At 38.9% G+C, this 19,556-nt stretch overlaps 1 protein-coding gene and 1 long non-coding RNA gene across 3 annotated transcripts in view; one reads left to right on the forward strand and one right to left on the reverse strand.

Annotated features, from left to right (window-relative positions):
- The window catches only part of LOC138801024 (transient receptor potential cation channel subfamily M member 7-like), a 56,041-nt gene extending 36,702 nt beyond the window's left edge, over positions 1–19,339 (forward strand). For both annotated transcript variants that reach the window (XM_069983423.1, XM_069983429.1), the window contains 17 exons: positions 700–826; positions 2,084–2,265; positions 2,354–2,486; positions 3,464–4,329; positions 6,570–6,613; positions 7,167–7,260; positions 8,282–8,352; positions 8,456–8,493; positions 9,096–9,121; positions 10,308–10,358; positions 10,440–10,505; positions 11,601–11,884; positions 12,022–12,104; positions 12,268–12,473; positions 15,415–15,466; positions 16,867–16,973; positions 17,872–19,339. In XM_069983423.1, the coding sequence (XP_069839524.1) occupies positions 700–826; positions 2,084–2,265; positions 2,354–2,486; positions 3,464–4,329; positions 6,570–6,613; positions 7,167–7,260; positions 8,282–8,352; positions 8,456–8,493; positions 9,096–9,121; positions 10,308–10,358; positions 10,440–10,505; positions 11,601–11,884; positions 12,022–12,104; positions 12,268–12,473; positions 15,415–15,466; positions 16,867–16,973; positions 17,872–17,993 (2,552 nt within the window). In that variant the 3' untranslated portion in view covers positions 17,994–19,339. The remainder of the gene's footprint in view (positions 1–699; positions 827–2,083; positions 2,266–2,353; positions 2,487–3,463; positions 4,330–6,569; positions 6,614–7,166; positions 7,261–8,281; positions 8,353–8,455; positions 8,494–9,095; positions 9,122–10,307; positions 10,359–10,439; positions 10,506–11,600; positions 11,885–12,021; positions 12,105–12,267; positions 12,474–15,414; positions 15,467–16,866; positions 16,974–17,871) is intronic.
- Positions 3,507–6,952, reverse strand: LOC138801040 (uncharacterized). Its single transcript, XR_011364554.1, has 3 exons — positions 6,897–6,952; positions 6,696–6,807; positions 3,507–4,056 (listed from the first exon to the last, which is right to left on the reverse strand). It is a non-coding gene; the product is annotated as an uncharacterized lncRNA (long non-coding RNA).
- Positions 19,340–19,556: the final 217 nt, after the last annotated feature.

Here is a 19,556-nt window from a genome sequence, read left to right on the forward strand (position 1 = left end):
TTCGGTAAAGAACACTGACTGCAATGGAATTGAAGTCAATGCAATGTCACCCGCTGTGTTCACACTTTGTTATGTTAACGCCCTTTCTTTAGAATGAGCATTAAAATAATGTGCCTGCCTATTATTTCCCGAAGCTGTTCAGTACAAAACGTCCAGAAATAATAACTGTTCACACATTGTAATGTTAAAAATAGAACGTTCCTGCAGGCAATACAGAGGTATCAGCTGCAGAAACATCCTGAATGCAGCCCGGCGGCTGTTAAACATAGTGTGAACATAGCCTATTACAGTAAAGTACAAATTATATTTTATTCCTCTTTAAGTACTGAAAACAAAATGTATTTGTTTGGGAAACACACCAAATGTGATCACTAGTAGACTATGTTTGATATATTAAAGTTTACGGGAGCACTAAGGGTATGCCACAATAATAGATGAGCGTACCTCAAGCATGCTCGAGTCTGATCATTCGGCATTTGAATACCAGTGGCTGGTGATGTTGGATGCATCCCTAAGGCTGCATCCAACTTTTTAAACCAATGGTATTCAAATGCAGAGCAATCGGACTCAAGCATGCTCATCTCTAGTTGTGCTCATCTCTAGTCAGAATACACTTTTTACAATGTGAGTCTATGGTCAAGGACTGTTGTCATATATAATATACCTTATGGGTTTCCATCTGTTTTTTTCTTTTACAAGCTTGTGCCAATGACACTATCACTCCGGGCCAATGTGTTACTGGAAGTTGGCTGCATGGATTCCTGCAGGCTGTTTATGTCTTCATACAGTATATTATCATGGTCAACCTTCTCATTGCAATATTTAAGTAAGTAAAATAATCATTTAAAATGGATAATTAGAGGCAGATACAGAAACATATTCTTCTATTCTAAAATGTTTTAATATTCTGATTTTAGTGTTTTTATTTTGTTGCTATTTTTTTAGGGAATTATTATGAGGGCAACCATCTGGACTGTTTTTAACAGCATTTACAAAGTCTCAGCCTAAAATATGACCTAGTGGTCAGGATTATTTTATAATTGTAGACAGTTAAATGGAGGACTAGAAAAAAAATACATCACCAAAAGTTTTTAAATGGATATTCCAGAGGAAAAAAAAAAGTCAGGAAGTTATACAGGTTTCTAAATAACTTCTTTTTAAAGGGGTTATCCAGCGCTACAAAAACATGGCCACTTTCCCCCTACTGTTGTCTCCAGTTTGGGTAGGGTTTTGAAACTCAGTTCCATTGAAGTAAATGGAGCTTAATTGCAAACCGCACCTGAACTGGAGACAACAGTAGTGGGAAAAGTGGCCATGTTTTTGTAGCACTGGATAACCCCTTTAAGAAACTCAAGTCAAAAAAGTCTAGTATTTATCAGCTGCTGTATGTCCTGCAGGAAGTGCTGTATTCGTTCCAATCTGACACAGTGCTCTTAGCTGTCACCTCTGTCCATAGCAATAGGAAATCCCCATAGAAAACCTCTTCTGTTCTAGACAGTTCAGTTTATCAATGTACAGAGGTGGCAGCAGAGAGCATTGTGCCAGGCTCAAAAGAATACACATCTTGCTGCAGGACATACAGCAGATGATAAGTGCTGGAAGCCTTAAGTTTCTTACATAAAAGTATTTTACAAATCTGTATAACTTTCTGACACCAATTGATTTAAAAAAAAATTTTCTCTAGAATCTGCAGCAGTTCAGCAGCAGATTTAATGCTGAGTTCAGTCATTTAGTTACATTGACACCTGCAGCATCAAATCTGCTGCGGAACCTGTATGTGTGAACACATCCTTAAAATATATGTTTAACATAAAAAAAAACCTTTATTTAAACATTTTTGATGACACATTCCCTTTAAATGCATGCTCATTTTAAGTATGGTTGACACTATTCACATCTTTATTAAAACCTTTCCTTGTTTATATTATAACGTTACTTCGCCTCTTTCCTTGTGGATGGAAATAGGCTACGGTACATTTGCAGAAAGAACCATAGAATGGCTGATGAGACTTATTTCTTTTTCACAGAATTCTTTGAATAATTGCTATTTTGTTATTAATGTGTGCTTTTATGTTTCTTGCAGTAATATATACTTGGAGTGTAAAATAATGTCTGATCATCTGTGGAAGTTTCAGCGTTATTATTTCATCATGTTATATCACAACAAGCCTGTGCTTCCTCCACCTTTCATTGTTCTCAGCCATTTGGCTGCTGCCATAAACTGGCTGTGTGGATGTAAAAGAATACTAAAATCTCAGGGTCCACGTAAGTGAAATACACAGCTTTTTTTTACGGCTTCATTCGCTTTCTTATTATTGCTATCCTTTTTAAAACTCCCAATATCTGCCCGCAGAACTCTTTCTGACTGAGGAAGATAAAAAGAAGCTGCATGAATTTGAAGAAAAATGTTTACAGATCTATCTAAAAGACAAGAAAGATGATAATGACTCAATGATTGAAGAAAGAATTCGGGTAACATCGACAAGGTAATTTTTATTGGAAATGATGTTCGGGATACTTTTGGCATATAGCTACAGTATAAGCTGATATCTCATCAAAGTTAGGTCTTGTGTAGGGACGAATGAATTTACAGTAGTAGTGAAGCACTTTGCTAATGTGGCTGTCGGCCTGTCAGTTGGCTGCCTTTGAACTCTGTGCCGCTCCGCTTCGGGTGCCTGGAAAATGTGGATCCAGTCCTGGGAAACTTCTCTCAGTTTCCCAGAATTGGATCCAACTTTTCCCAGCATGCAGCGCGGCACAGTGTTCAAAGGCAGCCGTCTTACAAGCCGACGGCCAAGCCTAGAAAAGCACTTCACTACTACTGTAAATTCGCACATCCCTAGTCTTGTGGACCAACCTGTACAAAGATAGTTTATGAATGTAAATGGGTAATTCCATAGAAAATTAATTCAAATCAACTGGTGTCAGAAAGTTCTACAGATTTGTATTGTAACTTCCTTTTTTCAAAAATCTCAAGTCTTCTAGTAATTATCTGCGGCTGTATGCTTTACAGGAAGTGGTGTGTTCTTTCCAGTCTGATAAGGTTCTCTCTGCTGCCACCTTTGTCTGTGACAGGAACTGTCCAAAGCAGGAGAAAGTTTGCTATGGGGATTTGCTCCTGCTCTGGACAGTTCCTGTTATGAACAAAGATGGCAGCAGAATGGAGAGAATACATCACTTCCTGCAGGGCATACAGCAGCTTATAAGTACTGCAAGGCTTGAGATCTTTAAATGAAACTCATTTACAAATCTGTATAACTTTCTGACACCAGTTAAATAAAAACAATAACACCACATTTTCTCTGGAGTACCCCTTCTTTTCATATGGACAGCCTAACAATGCATGGCAGTTCCCAAGATGCTCTCTTCTCAATAAACAGTTTTCATTTATTAAGTTTATGTCTCCATAGATGTCCATCTTTGCCCGCAGACATCTAATATATGTTGTTATGTTATTTTCTAGAGTGGAAGATATGTTTGATGACATGCAGGATGTCAGAGATCATGTCGACTCCATAAAAAATCTACTTCACCATTTGGATGATCACATTGGACATCTACAGGATCTCTCAGGGCTTACATTAGATTCCATGAAAACCCTCACTGCACACAAAGCCATGGAATTCAAAAGAAGCCAAAGTCTGCTGTCCTGTGATCTGAGCCTTTCCAAGCAAACCACTGATGATGGACTTGGACAGTCAACCACATGGAAGAAGAGTAAAAGCAGTCAAATTTGGGGTCATTCTTTTTCACAGCCGGGTGTAGAAAAGTATAATAAAACTTCAAGTTCACTACAAAGGACCATTGGGTCGTATTTTTCTGCTATGCACAATACTTTGTTTCATTCATCTGATCATCATCCGGAATTTCAGCATGGAGTGGTCTATGATAATAACACAGATTATGACAAACACAAATCTCTAAAAAGCAGGCCCCATGTAACACATGAGACATCAACGCACATATCCTCACCGGAGACTAAGCAGACTGGTCAGTCTAAAAAGAGGGTGGTACAAGTCATACCGAAATGTCAGGATTCAGTCAGTTCAGCCTTGCCTGGAAAGACAGTCAAAGGGAAAGGGTTCGTCAATTGTGCGTTTACCGATGATGACAATAAAGCTGTGTATGAAGATAACACTGGAGATGAGGGTCCACATGACACATCTGAAATACAAGCTATGGCAGCTAAACAGGGATCATCGGAAGGGTCACTGAATGGCGAAAGCAATGACCCTATAGTTAATAAAGATGAAGATAGTGCCAATAATAATAACAATCATAAATTTACTGGAGTATTTCACAAGCTATGGAAACACTGTAAACACTCAGGTAATAGTACTGTGATTTCCTTCCTGCCCTGTTGGGATGCCAGTGCTGTGTGTATGAAAGATGGCAGAAAATTGGCGCCACACTTAGACCTGGTTATTCTCTAGCCTATAGTATCTGAAAACCATTCATCATTGTATTGTAATAATATAACTATAGTATAAATTCTTCTTCGTCTTTTTGCTATTTTTTAGTCTCCTGAGATTTGTGCCACTTTAGGTGCTGTATTAGTACACCACAATGACCAGAAGATATCTGTACTAAGCAGGATGTTAAAATATCAAGTTCCCAACATTTCAAGAACATGTTTAATTTTCTTACTTTCTAACTGCAGCATAATTTATCCCTGGTGTTCACAACATATTTTTAGGCTAAATAACGCCCCGTTGCTTTTAAAATAAAGGACATTATTTTATAATGACAGCCGTAAACAATGAATATTTTTTATTGCCTAACAAAAAAGCTGTATGAACATTGCCTTAGGCTAGACTCACACGTAGCGTATCGCAGCGGATTTCGCGCTGCAAGTTTCCTTCAGTAAAATCCGCTGCAATACTAAATTATATTAAAATATATGGCTTTCCTTTTACACAGCAGATTTAAAGAAACTCTGTACCCAAAATCTGATCCCCCCAAACCACTTGTACCTTCAGATAGCTGCTTTTAATCCAAGATCTGTCCTGGGCTCCATTCGGCAGGTGATGCAGTTATTGTCCTAAAAACAACTTTTAAACTTGCAGCCCCGAGTCCAACGGCCGTAGCCTAGATTATCTATGCCCTAACTTTGCACCACCCCTCTGTCCCTCCTCCCCACCCTCTTCATCATTAGGAATGCCCCTAGAACATTTTCTCCTGTCTGAACATTGCACAGGTGTCTTAACAATCCAGCCCATGTGCCGAGCTGACACAGGTGGGGAATAGGAGGCAATCTGCCTGGAGCATTCCTAATGATGAGGAGGGCAGGGAGTAGGGACGGAGAGGTGGTGCCAGTCTAATGCATACACAATCTAGGCCACGGCTGCAAGTTTAAAAGCTGCTTTTTAGTACAATAACTGCATTACCTTCCGAACGGACCCCAGGACAGATCTTGGATTAAAAACAGCTTTCTGACGGTACAAGCGGTTTGGGGGGGTATTGTGGGTACAGAGTCACTTTAAACTCTGCAACAAGAATATCGTGCTATAGACTTGTAAAAATTAACTTGTAAAACTTCTACTCCCAGCACCATGTTTGAAAGTCCACATTCCACCGGCGAGCTCCCGCAGGCCTCTCTTGGTCCCTGCACACTGACGGCCAATCACTGCACTGTCCCGCCGCAGCCAGTGAGTGGGCCATCAGTATGCAGGGAACCAGAGAAGCACCTGGGAGCGTGCCAGTAGAATGCGGACAGGTAAACATAGTGCTTGGAGCTAAGTAGTTAATCTTTACAATTTAAATCTGCTGCTGGAATGGCGTGCCATGGATATTAATAAAAAATCAGTATCACAGCTGATTTCACTACGAAAAAATCCGCTGCCATACAGTATGTGTGAATCTAGCCTTATGGTGTTTTTCTCATTGACCCGAGTAGAGGAAATACTTGGCAGAAAAAGCCAAAGTTTCCCATGTTTTATGTTGCCCTTGAAAGGGAGATCCCCAATGTCTTGGCTCTGGCTAAAGTAAGAGATAGTTCCCACTGCTAATAATTTCAGCATGATTTGCCTAAAGTCCAGAACTCCTTTAAAGGGGTTGTCCAGCGAAAATCATTTTCTTTCAAATCAACTTCTGTCAGAAAATTATACAGATTTGTAATTTACTATTAAAAATCTCAAGCCTTCTAGTACTTATCAGCTGCTGTATGTCCTGCAGGAAGTGGTGTATTCTTTCCAGTCTGACACAGTGCTCTCTGCTGCCATCTCTGTCCGAGACAGGAACTTTCCAGAGCAACAGCAAATCCCCATAGAAAACCTCTACTGCTCGGGACAGTTCCTGTGTCGGACAGAGGTGGCAGCAGAGAGCACTGTGTCAGGCTGAAAAACACCATTTCCTGCAGGACATACAGCAGCTAATAATTATGGGAAGACTTGAAATTTTTAAATAGAAGTAAATTACAACTCTATATAACTTTCTGAAACCAGTTTTGAAAGAAAAAGATTTTCGCTGGCGTACCTCTTTAAATTCCCATCAAGCCTGGATAACCCCTTTAAAGATGATATTGGTATATTACTAGTCATGATAATATCAATGTTTCTTTTTATTTGTAGGAATCAAGGCTCCAGCTGAAAAGGAGACATATTCGGAGATAGAGGTAATTGTTACTTTTACAATAGGCATATTTGTCAAACTTATGAAGAACTAATAATGAAGTAACATAAGGTGATGACACTGACCTAGTAATCTGTTAATTGTCTGATAAGGATTTGACAAGATCATTGGGAGCAATGGAAGTAGATGTGTCCTCAGATGACCCCAGACATCATATTGCCTAATTGGTAGCTGCCCCTAATAACCAGAGTAGCGAGAGTGAATTTCAGTCTTTTATATGGGGGAACATCATATTTTTATTCCATTTCAAAAAATAACTGACTTACTTCTGAGTAGCTTGGTACAGGGATCAGCAAAATATTCTTCTCCAATGATATATACTAGACAAAAACAATAAACATACAAAATGACAAGGAAAAGAAATGAACATGAGCCAAATTGTGTCAATGAAAATTCCATATACTTCCTATTGCTAAATTTACATTAAGATTCTAAATGACAATCGTAATACTGTGCACAATCTACTAGTATGTCCTTCTCCAAGGCAATCTTAAGAGAATCTCACTAATATCACTTTTCATGTTTCTAAATTGCAGTCATGCCACACGGATGAGCACAATCTCAGAAGATCGCACTCATACACAGAATTAAAGGAAACACAACCTTCTTTACGGACCTCCAGGAGTCAGGGTATGTAACCTATACTCCATATAATTAGATGGGTGCATGCTTTGTGTAGACATTCCACAGAAAAGCTTCATTGCAACCAAATTAGATATTGTGAACAGAGTGAACACAAAGATGGTCCTGTCCTTGATGGAGAGCCGACCAAGCATGAACAGTCATTCTCCACTGAAATGAATGAATGATATCATGCAAGCATCTTGTTAATTTTATTTTATTCTGAAACTTACATTCAGCGCTGTACTTTAAATGTATGCCAACTTTGAGGTAGTACTAGCCCTATTTTATGCGTAGTATATATACTGCTGGCATACAGTTATTTGTGATATATATTGCCGGTATATACTCAACTGTCTAATATATTTACTAATGGTATTGTTATACATACTCTGCTGGTTTATAGTTATGTGTGAGATATTTATTTACAGCTGCTTTATATGTATGTATGTACTGTATGTGATATATGTATTAATGGTATATAGTTATGTACTAGTAGTTATGTATGAAATATACTCACTACTGGTATATACTTATGTATTTATTGATGGTATATAGTTATGTACCAGTAGTTATGTATGAAATATACTCATTACTGGTATATAGTTATGTATTTTGGCACCAAGAGACCACTGGGTGGCACCATTTCAATTCTCACCTGAGGTGGCAGAAAAGCTATAATTGTCCCTGCCTGTATAGTGTAAAATATAAAACAACACTGTTGGAATGGCAGAATTGGGGGGGGGGGGAGGGTTAATGAGGTGATGCTTTAAAAAAAAATAAAAAAATTCTGCTTGCCACATTTTTAATTTTCTCCCACCAGACAACCCTTTAATAGTTGAAGATATAGGAATGTTAGTCTAGATTTATTAATCTGCATGAAACCAAAATTGTTCATATGTTACCGAGCTCTGGTGAATGAAAGCTGAGCTGTGATTGGTTCCAGGCAGATTGATAAATCTAGGCCATTGTTTCAGAAAAAAGTTACAATATAGCATATTTCACTTCCTTCTTATTATCTCTTATGTAGTGGATTTGGATGGTAGATCAATGTCATGTGAAGACCTGTACCAAACAGACTCTACAGCAGCATTACTAAAGGTTTGTAACATCCATTATACGGTACAACATCATGATATGCCTGGATATAACCCCTTTACAGTCATATTTATGTGGGGTTTTGTTTCTTTCTTTTTTTAAACAGGGGCAGTATAGCAGCCGGTACGCTTCCAGCCACAAGTTGTAAGTTTACCATTGTTCTATGATCTCTCAATATTGGAGAATAATTAATAAAATTGGCACAGACAATATTTTAATGTAGCTATGAAATACAATATGGAGCATAACCGGCTGTCACTTGCTTTTCAAGGGGTAAAATCGCTGGTGCTGCAATGATGAAACAAGTAATAGAAGTTTTGACATTTTAGTTATTATGAAGTTATTAGGAATCATCTGTGAGCGGCTCATTTATATGAAATACTTTATTAGGGCATATTTATTAATACTGCCCTAAATGTAGGGAGAATAAAACTGGACATGGCAGGCAGAAACTACACCATGTTTCCTACATTGGTGCACATCGTGTGATTTTTCTTAGATATATTAGACACTTTCCCTTTCTCACCCTACCTCTTGGTCGGCTTATATCACACCAACATTTTGTGCCAGTAAAAGGTGCATGGTAAATGGGCAGCATTTTACTCACTAACCCACAACTCCTTTATAGACAAATTAAAGGTCGGTTAATCGACCATAATTCTGGTTCCTTTTGATTAGTAAATGTCCCCATTGTGTCTCATTTATTGGTTGCTATTGTTACTTACTTTCTGTATTTTTTATTTTAGGCCAATTCTGAAAGAAGGTTTTACAAGTAAGAAATTATTCCAGTAATAAATCCCAATGAGTTGTCTGACTATGATTCCATTTTGGAGAACCTAGGGAAATGTAGAGTGCTCATGGTTTTATACTAAAACTAGAGGTCAAATAAAAGGGGTCATTGGAGATGTCCCTTGGATGGGTAGAATCTGCTCTCTTGTACATCAAACTTCCCTGGTGGAAGTTGCTGACAACTCGAAAAATATCATGTACATGAGGCAAGACAAAATACTGTCTACTATAAGGGCCAGTTCACACTCTGAGGAATTCCACGGCGGAGCTCTCTGCCGTGGAATTCCGCCAGCCTCAGTGTCCCGCAGTGTCTGCATTGGAGAGCGTGTGTGCCTACGCTTCCTCCTTGAAATGTCAATTCTTTGAGAGGAGAGGGGAGGAAGCAGAGGCACGTGTGCCTTCCCATACAGACACTGTGGGACACTAAGGCTGGCGGAATTCCAAGGCAGAGAGCTCCACCGCAGAATTCCGCCGGTTTTACTCGGTGTGAATTGACCCTAAGATATTCTCTTCTATAGGATACTATAAGATACATTCCTCTATAGGATGCTCTCTTTTATCAGTAAGAACAGTTGTTTTCCTACCAAAAAATAAGCACTGTTCTTGATGACAGGCCTGATAAAATTAATATTATATTTCATTGAACACATTTCAAGGCCTTTTAGCCTATTTTTCGGGCAGTGTGGGATGCTGGGCCTTTAATTATGGCGTTTCTGCCTGGAGATTATTTATCTCCCATAGAGTTCTACAAGCTACAGATTGATTTATAATCTGTAGAAATATATTCATGGTTAGATACGGAGGTGGAGAGTAGATGCACTGGTAAATAGAGATTGTTCAATACTTTTATATTTTATGGCTATGTTCACACACACCATTTTTGAAAGTGAAAAAACTCTATTTTTTTTTCGTAACTATGGACGTCCGTTTTTATAAAAAAGGCAATTTTTTGCATAATTCAAACAGTGCAAAATTGTATGTAAAAAAAACAGAAAAGGCTATGTTCACACAATGTATTTTTTTTCTATAACAGACATAAATAATGCTCATTATCTTTTTACGGCGGTAATTATAATTTTAAAAAATAGTGTGTGAACATAGCCAAAATATGTAATAATGTTGAAAATATTGATATTGAAAATAATTAAAACCATTTCTGTTTTTCCCAGAGTTTGGAAGTAATTTCAAAACATCAATGGATACTTCTTTCTATTATTCTGGTAGGCATTCTGTTATTTAGTATTATATTTAATAGATTTACTTTTATTTCATATTAATCGTAACACATATGTCTTCTGCAGCCATTGAAAGAAACAACTTGTATCGGCTTTCCCAGAGTATTCCTTTTACCCCTCTTCCTCCAGTAGGTAAGCAGACAATTCTACTATACCTGACAGAGGAATAAGCTCCTTCTTCCATATTGGCACATACGTACATACGTACATACATACATATGTGAGTGAGCACCTACAAATTTAGATAAATATACTGTGCAGAACATCTCAACTACAACTTTATGGTTCAGTCAGTTTTTTATTAAAACAAAGAAACATCAAAAATGCACAAACATGTACAACCATGTAACTAACATACATGAGAAATCTTGTGTACTAATATCAGGATTCTTAATGAGATCCTCTGTAGGATGGTAATAAAATGGGTGCTGTATGTGAGATACTCAGCAGAACAGTACAATACTATGGGTCTGTTTGTGGAGGTTATGATTAAAGGGGTACTCTAGAGAAAAAATGTTTTTTAATCAATTGGTGGCAGAAAGTTATACAGATTTGTAAATTACTTCTATTTAAAAAAAAAAAATGATCAGCTGCTGTATGTCCTGCAGGAAGTGGTGTATTCTTTCCACTGGGACACGGTGCTCTCTGCTGCCGCTACTGTCCATGATGTAAAAATATCCCTATAGAAAGCCTTTTCTGCTCTGGACATTTCCTAACATTGATAGAGGTGGCAGCTGAGAGCAGACTGAAAAGTATACACCACTTCCTGCAGGGCATACAGCAGCTGATAAGTACTGGAATGATAGCTAGAAACTGTATAATTTTCCAAAATCTTTTGATACAAAACTTTTTTTTCTCGAGTACCCATTTAGGTTCCTCTGCTGGACAGTAATAAAATAGTGGTTGTATCTGCTTCTCAGTCAACATGTTATTCTAGGGCTGTCATTTTGCATTCACTGTTTTGTTGAACTTAAACTTTCTCTTCCTCTTTTGAAATACGTTTTGCTGCTGGCCAGCATAAGGACATTGTATGTACTACTGCACTCAGTGTCCAGAGTTTGGCTAGTATCAGGACCGACCTTGTGTACTTACCTACCTGAGTTATGCAGAAAACATTGTGATGCTGGCCAGCACCAAATGCCCTGATGTTCACAATCTGCATCTGCTATTATAGCTCTTCTCTATGCACTTTTATGATGAATATTTGGTATATATGACCTATTACAGGAGAACTAGTCACTGTGTATCGTCTGGAAGAGAGTTCGCCCAGCATCCTAAATAACAGCATGTCCTCCTGGTCACACAATGGCTTCTATGCTACAATAGAATTTCTTAGTAAAGAAGAGATGGGAGGAGGATTGAGAAGAGCTGTGAAAGTGGCATGCACATGGTCTCAGAGTGATATCCTGAAGGCTGGACATCTCTACATCATCAAGTCCTTCCTTCCCGAGGTGGTGAATACATGGTCAGGGGTTTACAAATCAGAAACAGTGCTCCAGCTAGGTCTCAGAGTGAGTATTTTACAATTCATTGGTCTTTTAACCATTGAGCACATCTGGCAATCTCTATAGGAGTCTATGGAGAGTGATGCAAACTTTGTTTGTCATTAAGGAAATAAGTAAAAACCCATCTCAATCTGATATTTTAGGAAATCCAGCAACAGAGAGCTGCTCAAAAACTTCTTTATGCCTTCAATCAAATGAAACCCAAAAAGATTGCGTACTCTCCAAGGTAAGGAACTGTTACCACTACAAATGAGCTCCATGAATGTAATGGAGGCTGTTTGTGCAGTGTGGATCCCTGCATATCTCTCGCTTGTAAGCACATTCTAACAATGCCATGCTGTGGAATTAGCCAGACGATTAACGTTGTTGTGTGGTTTGTTTGTTGCCAGATTTCTGGAAGTTTTTCTCTTGTACTGTCACTCGGTCAATGAGTGGTTTACAGTGGAAGAATACATGGCAGGAAGGTTTAGAAAATACAATAACAACACAGGTAGTGAGATTGTGCCATCGAATAAGCTGGAGAAGACTATGCTGGCCTTCAGCCACTGGACTTATGAATACACCAGAGGGGAATTCCTGGTCCTGGACTTGCAAGGTATGCTCCTGCTTTGCTTTAAATTGTCTGAATAAATAAAGATGCCAACTAAAAATGCATAAAAATCATGGCAAAAAAGTGACAAAATAACTGTAAAATACGCCATATCCAATTCAATTATAATAGTGGTGCTAGAAGTAAAGATGTGCAATCTTACCAACTCCAGCAAAAATGTATAGTATGGTACCGTGTTAGCCAGAAAAATCCATATCGTGGTAAATACTTGAAATCAAAGTATTTTAGGAGTGATACCTTTATTGGCCAACAAAAAAAAAAAAAAACTTTTAGAGCTGTGAGCTTTCGGGATTCACAAGATCCCTTCGTCAGACAAGTTCACAAATGAATGACTTACAGAAACAGCACAACATTTTAGGGATGTTACAAGCCAGAAGGGAGAGACATCTGTGAATGGGGGGGGGGGGGGGGGGGGTTTGAGGGGGTATATACATCACATAGATAAGCCAGGGCAATAAAAAGGACTTGTTGTAAATTAAAGGTTATTTGGAAGTCCAAGATTGTTGGTCAGTTCAGTCTTATCTGTGGAGTGTGTCCATGTAGTGGGTCATAAATCCAGGTGCCAGGTTTAATCCATGTGTTAATGATTGGAATGTTTTTATCAATTTGAATTCCCACACTTTCCTCTCTCTGTCACTCTGGAAGTGACCTTTGAGGACCATAACCCTTAAATCTGTTATTCTATGGTCCAGTCCTGAGAAATGTTGGCCTACAGGGGTGTTGAGACTTCTTTTTATGGTATGTCTATGTAAGTTCATTCTAGTTTGTAGTTTCTGTTTTGTTCTTGGACTTCCAAATAACCTTTAATTTACAACAAGTCCTTTTTATTGCCCTGGCTTATCTATGTGATGTATATACCCCCTCAAACCCCCCCCCCCCCCATTCACAGATGTCTCTCCCTTCTGGCTTGTAACATCCCTAAAATGTTGTGCTGTTTCTGTAAGTCATTCATTTGTGAACTCCAGCAAGAAGTTCTTCTCACCCACAGCCTCTGCTTAGACAATAATAGTGTAGTGTGGTTGTAGCTATCTCCCCACCAGGCTGTATGTGGACCTTATATTCCACTTCTTCTTCCCACACCTGTATCATGATTTACGCCTGCTAGCAAACATCATGGCAAAAATCTACGCCACTTCCAGAGCAGGTGTAGATTTCTGCCTCTGCCTCAGATTTGCCATTTTTACTTAAAGGGTGCTAACACACATGACCGATGCACAGCAGATCAGCAGCAGATTTGCAGCAGATTCGATGGTGCAGATTTGATGCTGTGTTCAGTTATTTACATCAGATCTGCTGTATATCTGCTGCGTATCGCAGCAGAAAATTCACTGCGATACGGTGTGTGTGAAGCTACCCTAAGGGTACAAACACACACCGTATCGCATCATATTTTCTGTTGCGATACGCAGCAGATATGCAGCAAATTAGATCTAAATAACTGAACACAGCATCAAATCTGCACCATCAAATCTGCTGCAGATCTGCTGCGTATAGTGTGTGTGTTTGTACCCTCAGGGTGTTAACACACACGACTGATGCGCAGCAGATCTGCAGCAGATTTGATGGTGCAGATTTGATGCTTTGTTCAGTTATTTACATCAAATCTGCTGCGTATCCGCTGCATATCCACAGCAGAAAATTAACTGCGATACGGTGTGTGCGAAGCTACCCTAAGGGTGCTAACACACACGACTGATGGACTGATGCGCAGCAGATCTGCAGCAGATTTGATGGTGCAGATTTGATGCTTTGTTCAGTTATTTACATCGAGGCTATGTTCACACTATGTATCTTTCCGTCCGTAGTGTGAACCGCGAATATACGCATGTAGTTTTGAGGTTGATGTGTTCGTTTGAAAGTATACGATATACGGCCGCACAATGCACACTACGTATGAGCTTACGGCCGGATCGTATACGGCGCCGTGAAAAATGAAGAAGACCATTGTTTGAGGACGGAAATGTTCCAACTCACGGCCGTGGATTTCCATGTGGTCCCCTACAAAGTACTTATTTCAGCCAAATTGAACGTGATTTTTAGATCCAAAAGGTTCTGTGTATTTTATTGGGCTGGGCGAAGATTTCCAAGTAAATGACTTGCCTCAGATCGCTTCGAAACAAGCTAGGGAAGCATAACTGTACTGCGGGCGTATGTTCGCGGTCCGCCCGCATGTTTGCAATCCGGCCACATGTCTATTTTTCCCACGGCCGTACTTTCAGCCGCACATGTATGGCTGCGTATGAGGTACGGCCGGACTGATACGTAGTGTGAACATAGCCCAAATCTGCTGCGTATCCGCTGCATATCCACAGCAGAAAATTAACTGCGATACGGTGTGTGTGTGAAGCTACCCTAAGGGTTAGTAACTCCAGCGTGGGGGATGGTACTTGTACACTGGTCTTGATAAATTCCTCCCAATGCCTCTAGGAAAATCTCAGTCTAATATGTGGCATTAAATGGAGTTTACCACTGTATGTTTTTCTGTTATGTTTGGGCTACATAATGGCTGTATATCCTTGTGACACAGAGCCAGAATACATTAGTGTGTGCCTTTATGCACTTAAGGTATAATGCACTTATCACTGTATGTCAGTAGCTTTTAGGGTAATGCACATGGCCGTATTATCTGTCCATTTATATTCATACATAAGAGGACTGCCATAAAGTTGTATGCCAAACTGACAAAAAATAGCATGGCATGTGTATATATTGAGATATCTATTGCAGCTATCTATAATCCCTTGACATTTAGTTAAATCTGTGGTTCTCAGCAAGTATGTGACCTTTCTGAGCACTAGAGTACAGAGTACTTCAGTACTTTTGAAGAGTAAAGGCAATTGACGTACAGTATGTCACGCAAGGGACCTGTGTAAAGAAAGTTCTTCTATGATGTATCCTGTGCTTATCATATTCATGTTTCTTTAAGGTGTTGGTGAAAATCTGACAGATCCATCTGTTATTAATGCAGGGGAACACAGGTGAGATATGGTTATATAAGAGAGATGTCTGCTTACATTCTACAAGAACATAACATGCTGTAACAGAAATGCTAAAAATCCAGAACAAATCTTGTATTACCTGTCCGACTACCTCACAGCACAGTCATAGATTCCTGGGGGGACGTTAATATGTAGAGATTGTGCAATATGGGTTAAAGATAACTCTCCCCTTGGCCAAAGAACATTTCTTACATTGGTGATCTTCCCATCAGGTAAGGCTGGATTCAGACAAGCAATGTCCAGCCAAATTAGTTTAACTTGAATGCTGGGATATTCCCAGCACATGCTTTAAATTAATCGAAAAGAGTGTCATTTTGACCGTTATTCAATACGTATGTACGGGGGTCTGCTGGATGGAATATGGGGGACTTCTGTGCTTTCCCACAGACTTGGATTTTGTAAAATTTATATAACTACTGTGCAGTACACTTAAAGGGGTTGGCCACTTTATAGTAAAATAGTTCAGTCTAAAGTATTAGTAAGTGTACTCCCTGTATATACTGACAGCAGCTCCCTGTGTACCTCATAGAGCTAATATCAGACTCCCCTCCTCCAGGCTGTGCTGCCCTGCTCTGTGGTGAGTCTGTCCATAAGATGGGGAACATGGAGGAGCATATTAGCTCTATGAGGTACACAGGGAGCTGCTGTCAGTTTATACAGTGAGTACACCAACTAATACTGTACACTAAACAATTTTACTATAAAGTGGCCAACCCCTTCAAAAAATATTGGGCATCTACATAAATTCTGTGTACACAGGTTTCTCTTACATTTTTTCAATGGAAAAATTTTAAATTTGTCTGGACTACCTGTTACGCCGCATCCCTGCCCCTCGGGCGTGAGTGGGGCAGAGGATTAGGTTGCACAAAAATGTATTCTAGCAACAAGCATGTGCGCATAAAATTTTTGTGCATCAGGCCCCTTGGTGCCTGAAAAATCAGCATGCGCCAGGCTATAAATGTCCCCTGTGTTTTAAGCCCCTTTGTATTTGTGGATGAAGAAGTTTTCACAAACCACTTAATGCACTTTAGGAAAATATCCATCACATACACAGTGATTGGGTAACAGCATCTAGTGAGGATTCGGCAGAAGGCAGTGTGCTAGGCAGCAGACTGTAAATATCTGTTAGCGTCATTTACATCTATTGAAACCTCTATGGATTAATGACCTATGGATGAATTTATTAGGCACAATGCATTAAGACCAAATATGAATTGTAGTTGTATTATGTGCCTCTTATGTTACCACTGGGGCATTGAAGTTGTAGATTGGTGCAGTACTAGATCCAATCTTATATTATGACATGCTTGACTGCATTGTATTAATAAAGATCATGTTTTCCTTCCATTATTCTCTTTATATTTCTTCCTTTTGATCAGGTCACAAGATATGATATTTGGGCCAGCCAACCTAGGAGATGATGCCATTAAAAACTTCTGCACAAAACATCAATGCAACTCATGCTGCAGATATCTCAACCTTCCTGGTAAGTAAATGTGGGACAATGTTCCCATTCACCAATCAACCATACAATTAAAATGACAGGTGAAGGTGAAGCCAATTACATTTATAATCTTGTAATAATGGTGCCTGTGAAAAAATTATAGCCAGCAAGCGAACAGTCAGTTCTTGAAGTTGTTGTGTTGAGAGCAGGGGAGATTGACAGGCATAGGGATCTAAGTGACTTACAAGGTCCATACTGTTTATGCTGGAAGAAAGAGCATTGCCAAAACAGTATGTAGTTTATATTACCTACCAAAAACAGGACAACCAGTGACCGGGCATATGGTGGGAATATAGTGGCCCAAGACTCACTATTGCTTTTGAGAACAAAGGCTAGTCTCTGAACCCACAGTGCTGCAGACCAAATTACTGAATAAACCACCTACAATAGACCTTGTTCTGATAATTCACCATCTATAAGCACATACCTGAAATCTATATAGATATATAAATGCTGGACAGATAAGCAACTGATTATACTGTTGTAATAATACTTTACTAATTTGTGCAAAGAAGTATAAAATACATTTTAAAAAGATGCAGGAAGCAATACAAATCATTGGATGATAACAGAACACTGGTAAGGGACCGTCATCTCTCCATGCCTGATGGAGAGGTGGGATCAGGTGGGAGAGAACCATTAGAGGTACGAAGGGTAACATCAGTGTTATATAAACGCATTGGGGGATTTATTAACTGATTTGTGCCAGCTTCATAAATTCCAAATAAGAATTATAGATGTAATAGTGTACTACACTAGATATACTAGACAGTAAGAAAAACATAAAACATAACTACCTGTTATATATTGTGAAAATAGAGGTCATTTTACCTTGAGCCTTTTTATAGTTTCAGCTAATTGTTTCTATCTGTTGACACAGAGATGAGAAGAAATGAGTACATGACAGATGCAGCCTTGCTTCGGGGGAAATCTCAAGTCTCTATAGCAAACTGCGGGACAGAAGCTCAAGCCAACAATCTATCAGCATCATGCACTGAGTGATTCCCAACGTGCTGGTTGTATAACTTCTCTGGAGTAGAGATTACTTCTTTGTTATGGCATGCTATCGGTCCGGTTGTCACTTGACGGGTCATAGTAACAGACTGTGCGCACAAGGTTACATGTCTATTAATGCAGCCATTACATCCAATACACAATATTGGAGGTTGTTTACATTATATGTAGCACAAATTACAAGGAATCTATTAACTGTGAGCCATACAGTAGGGTATTATCACCCTAACATTGCAAGATCATTGACGTCCTGGCTCCGTCAATGCACAGTGTTAGGAAATTACAGTGTGTTGTCATTGGCTTCTGCTAAAGAAGAAGTTCTGTGGTGGTGTCTCAGTTACAACAAACCGGTGACATCATTCAGGAGGTCACATTATGTCGCATAGGAGCAGATCCAAAATACAGGACACAACATTTTTCTTGTTGTTTCAGTCATGCATAAATAACTAGAAAGAAAAACTAGATGTGTCTTCAGTTTGTGACTGAAGTGCATCAAAGGTCAACAGATTGTGTCATAGATAAGTATAACAGCATGTAGTTCAGGGCACAGTACAATAAGGGTATATACCATACATATTGTACACAGTGACTATTATCAGTAATATTGTCAGCAATCTATTAATCAATTAAAGCACATTACAAGATTTCTAAAAGTGCAATGCAAATGCACCATGAATTCCTCACGGTCCTTCAACTGCTGCAGAACCTCTTTTTGAGGAGATAGGAAATGGTAGACAGGAAGCACCCCTAACTGATGGGCATGAAACCCTATCCTTACACCAGGTCAAGGCAGCAGTGTTTTTCTGTTCTGCAGCAGCTGGGGCACAGTATTGTATATTTGGCACTGCTGCTCTGAAAAACAAAAAAGCTAAAAGGAAAATGGAGCAGAATCTGTCAACCATTGGTCATCACAGGAGAAGCAAATAGCTTCAAAAGTAGTCTGTGGTGGGTTACATAAGCAATACACAGCACCTATGTAGCATCTCTATATAACCATCAGGTTCTGACATGAGAATGTGATGTTATACAAACATTATTAGAGACTCCATTCCCGTGCATAAAGTATTGGTCTAGATAAAAGAATGATTAATAATGAAATAAATGAAGAAATAGGTAGTGTTTTTTTATATATTGTTTTATTTTTCTAACATTTGTCACTATTTTAGCTAAATATTAGCTACATTCCCTGTAAAACCACTGTTTACAAGCATCTTCACTGTATGTCGTACAGATTGAAAATAGTAATGTCAAAGTTATATACTGTATAACAACATGAAACACTTGAATTTTGTTTTAGCACTGAGTCAAACATGTGGGACCATCATATTTAATGATGGGGGGGTTGTATTATTTTGTTTACTTTTATTGTTTTTCTATTAATAAACAATTTCAGTACCGACTTGAGTATTCTGTATAAAGCCTGTGTTAAACACTGCATGTGTTTTCCCTGTATTCCTTGTCTGTTCACATAGGACAAAAAGGTGTGGATTTTCCATGCAGATTTTTAAATCAACACGTGTCAATTTCTGCAAAAAGGGAACAAGTTCTAGA

The sequence above is a fragment of the Dendropsophus ebraccatus genome, chromosome 1 (genome assembly GCF_027789765.1).
Source record: "Dendropsophus ebraccatus isolate aDenEbr1 chromosome 1, aDenEbr1.pat, whole genome shotgun sequence".
NCBI lineage: Eukaryota > Metazoa > Chordata > Amphibia > Anura > Hylidae > Dendropsophus > Dendropsophus ebraccatus.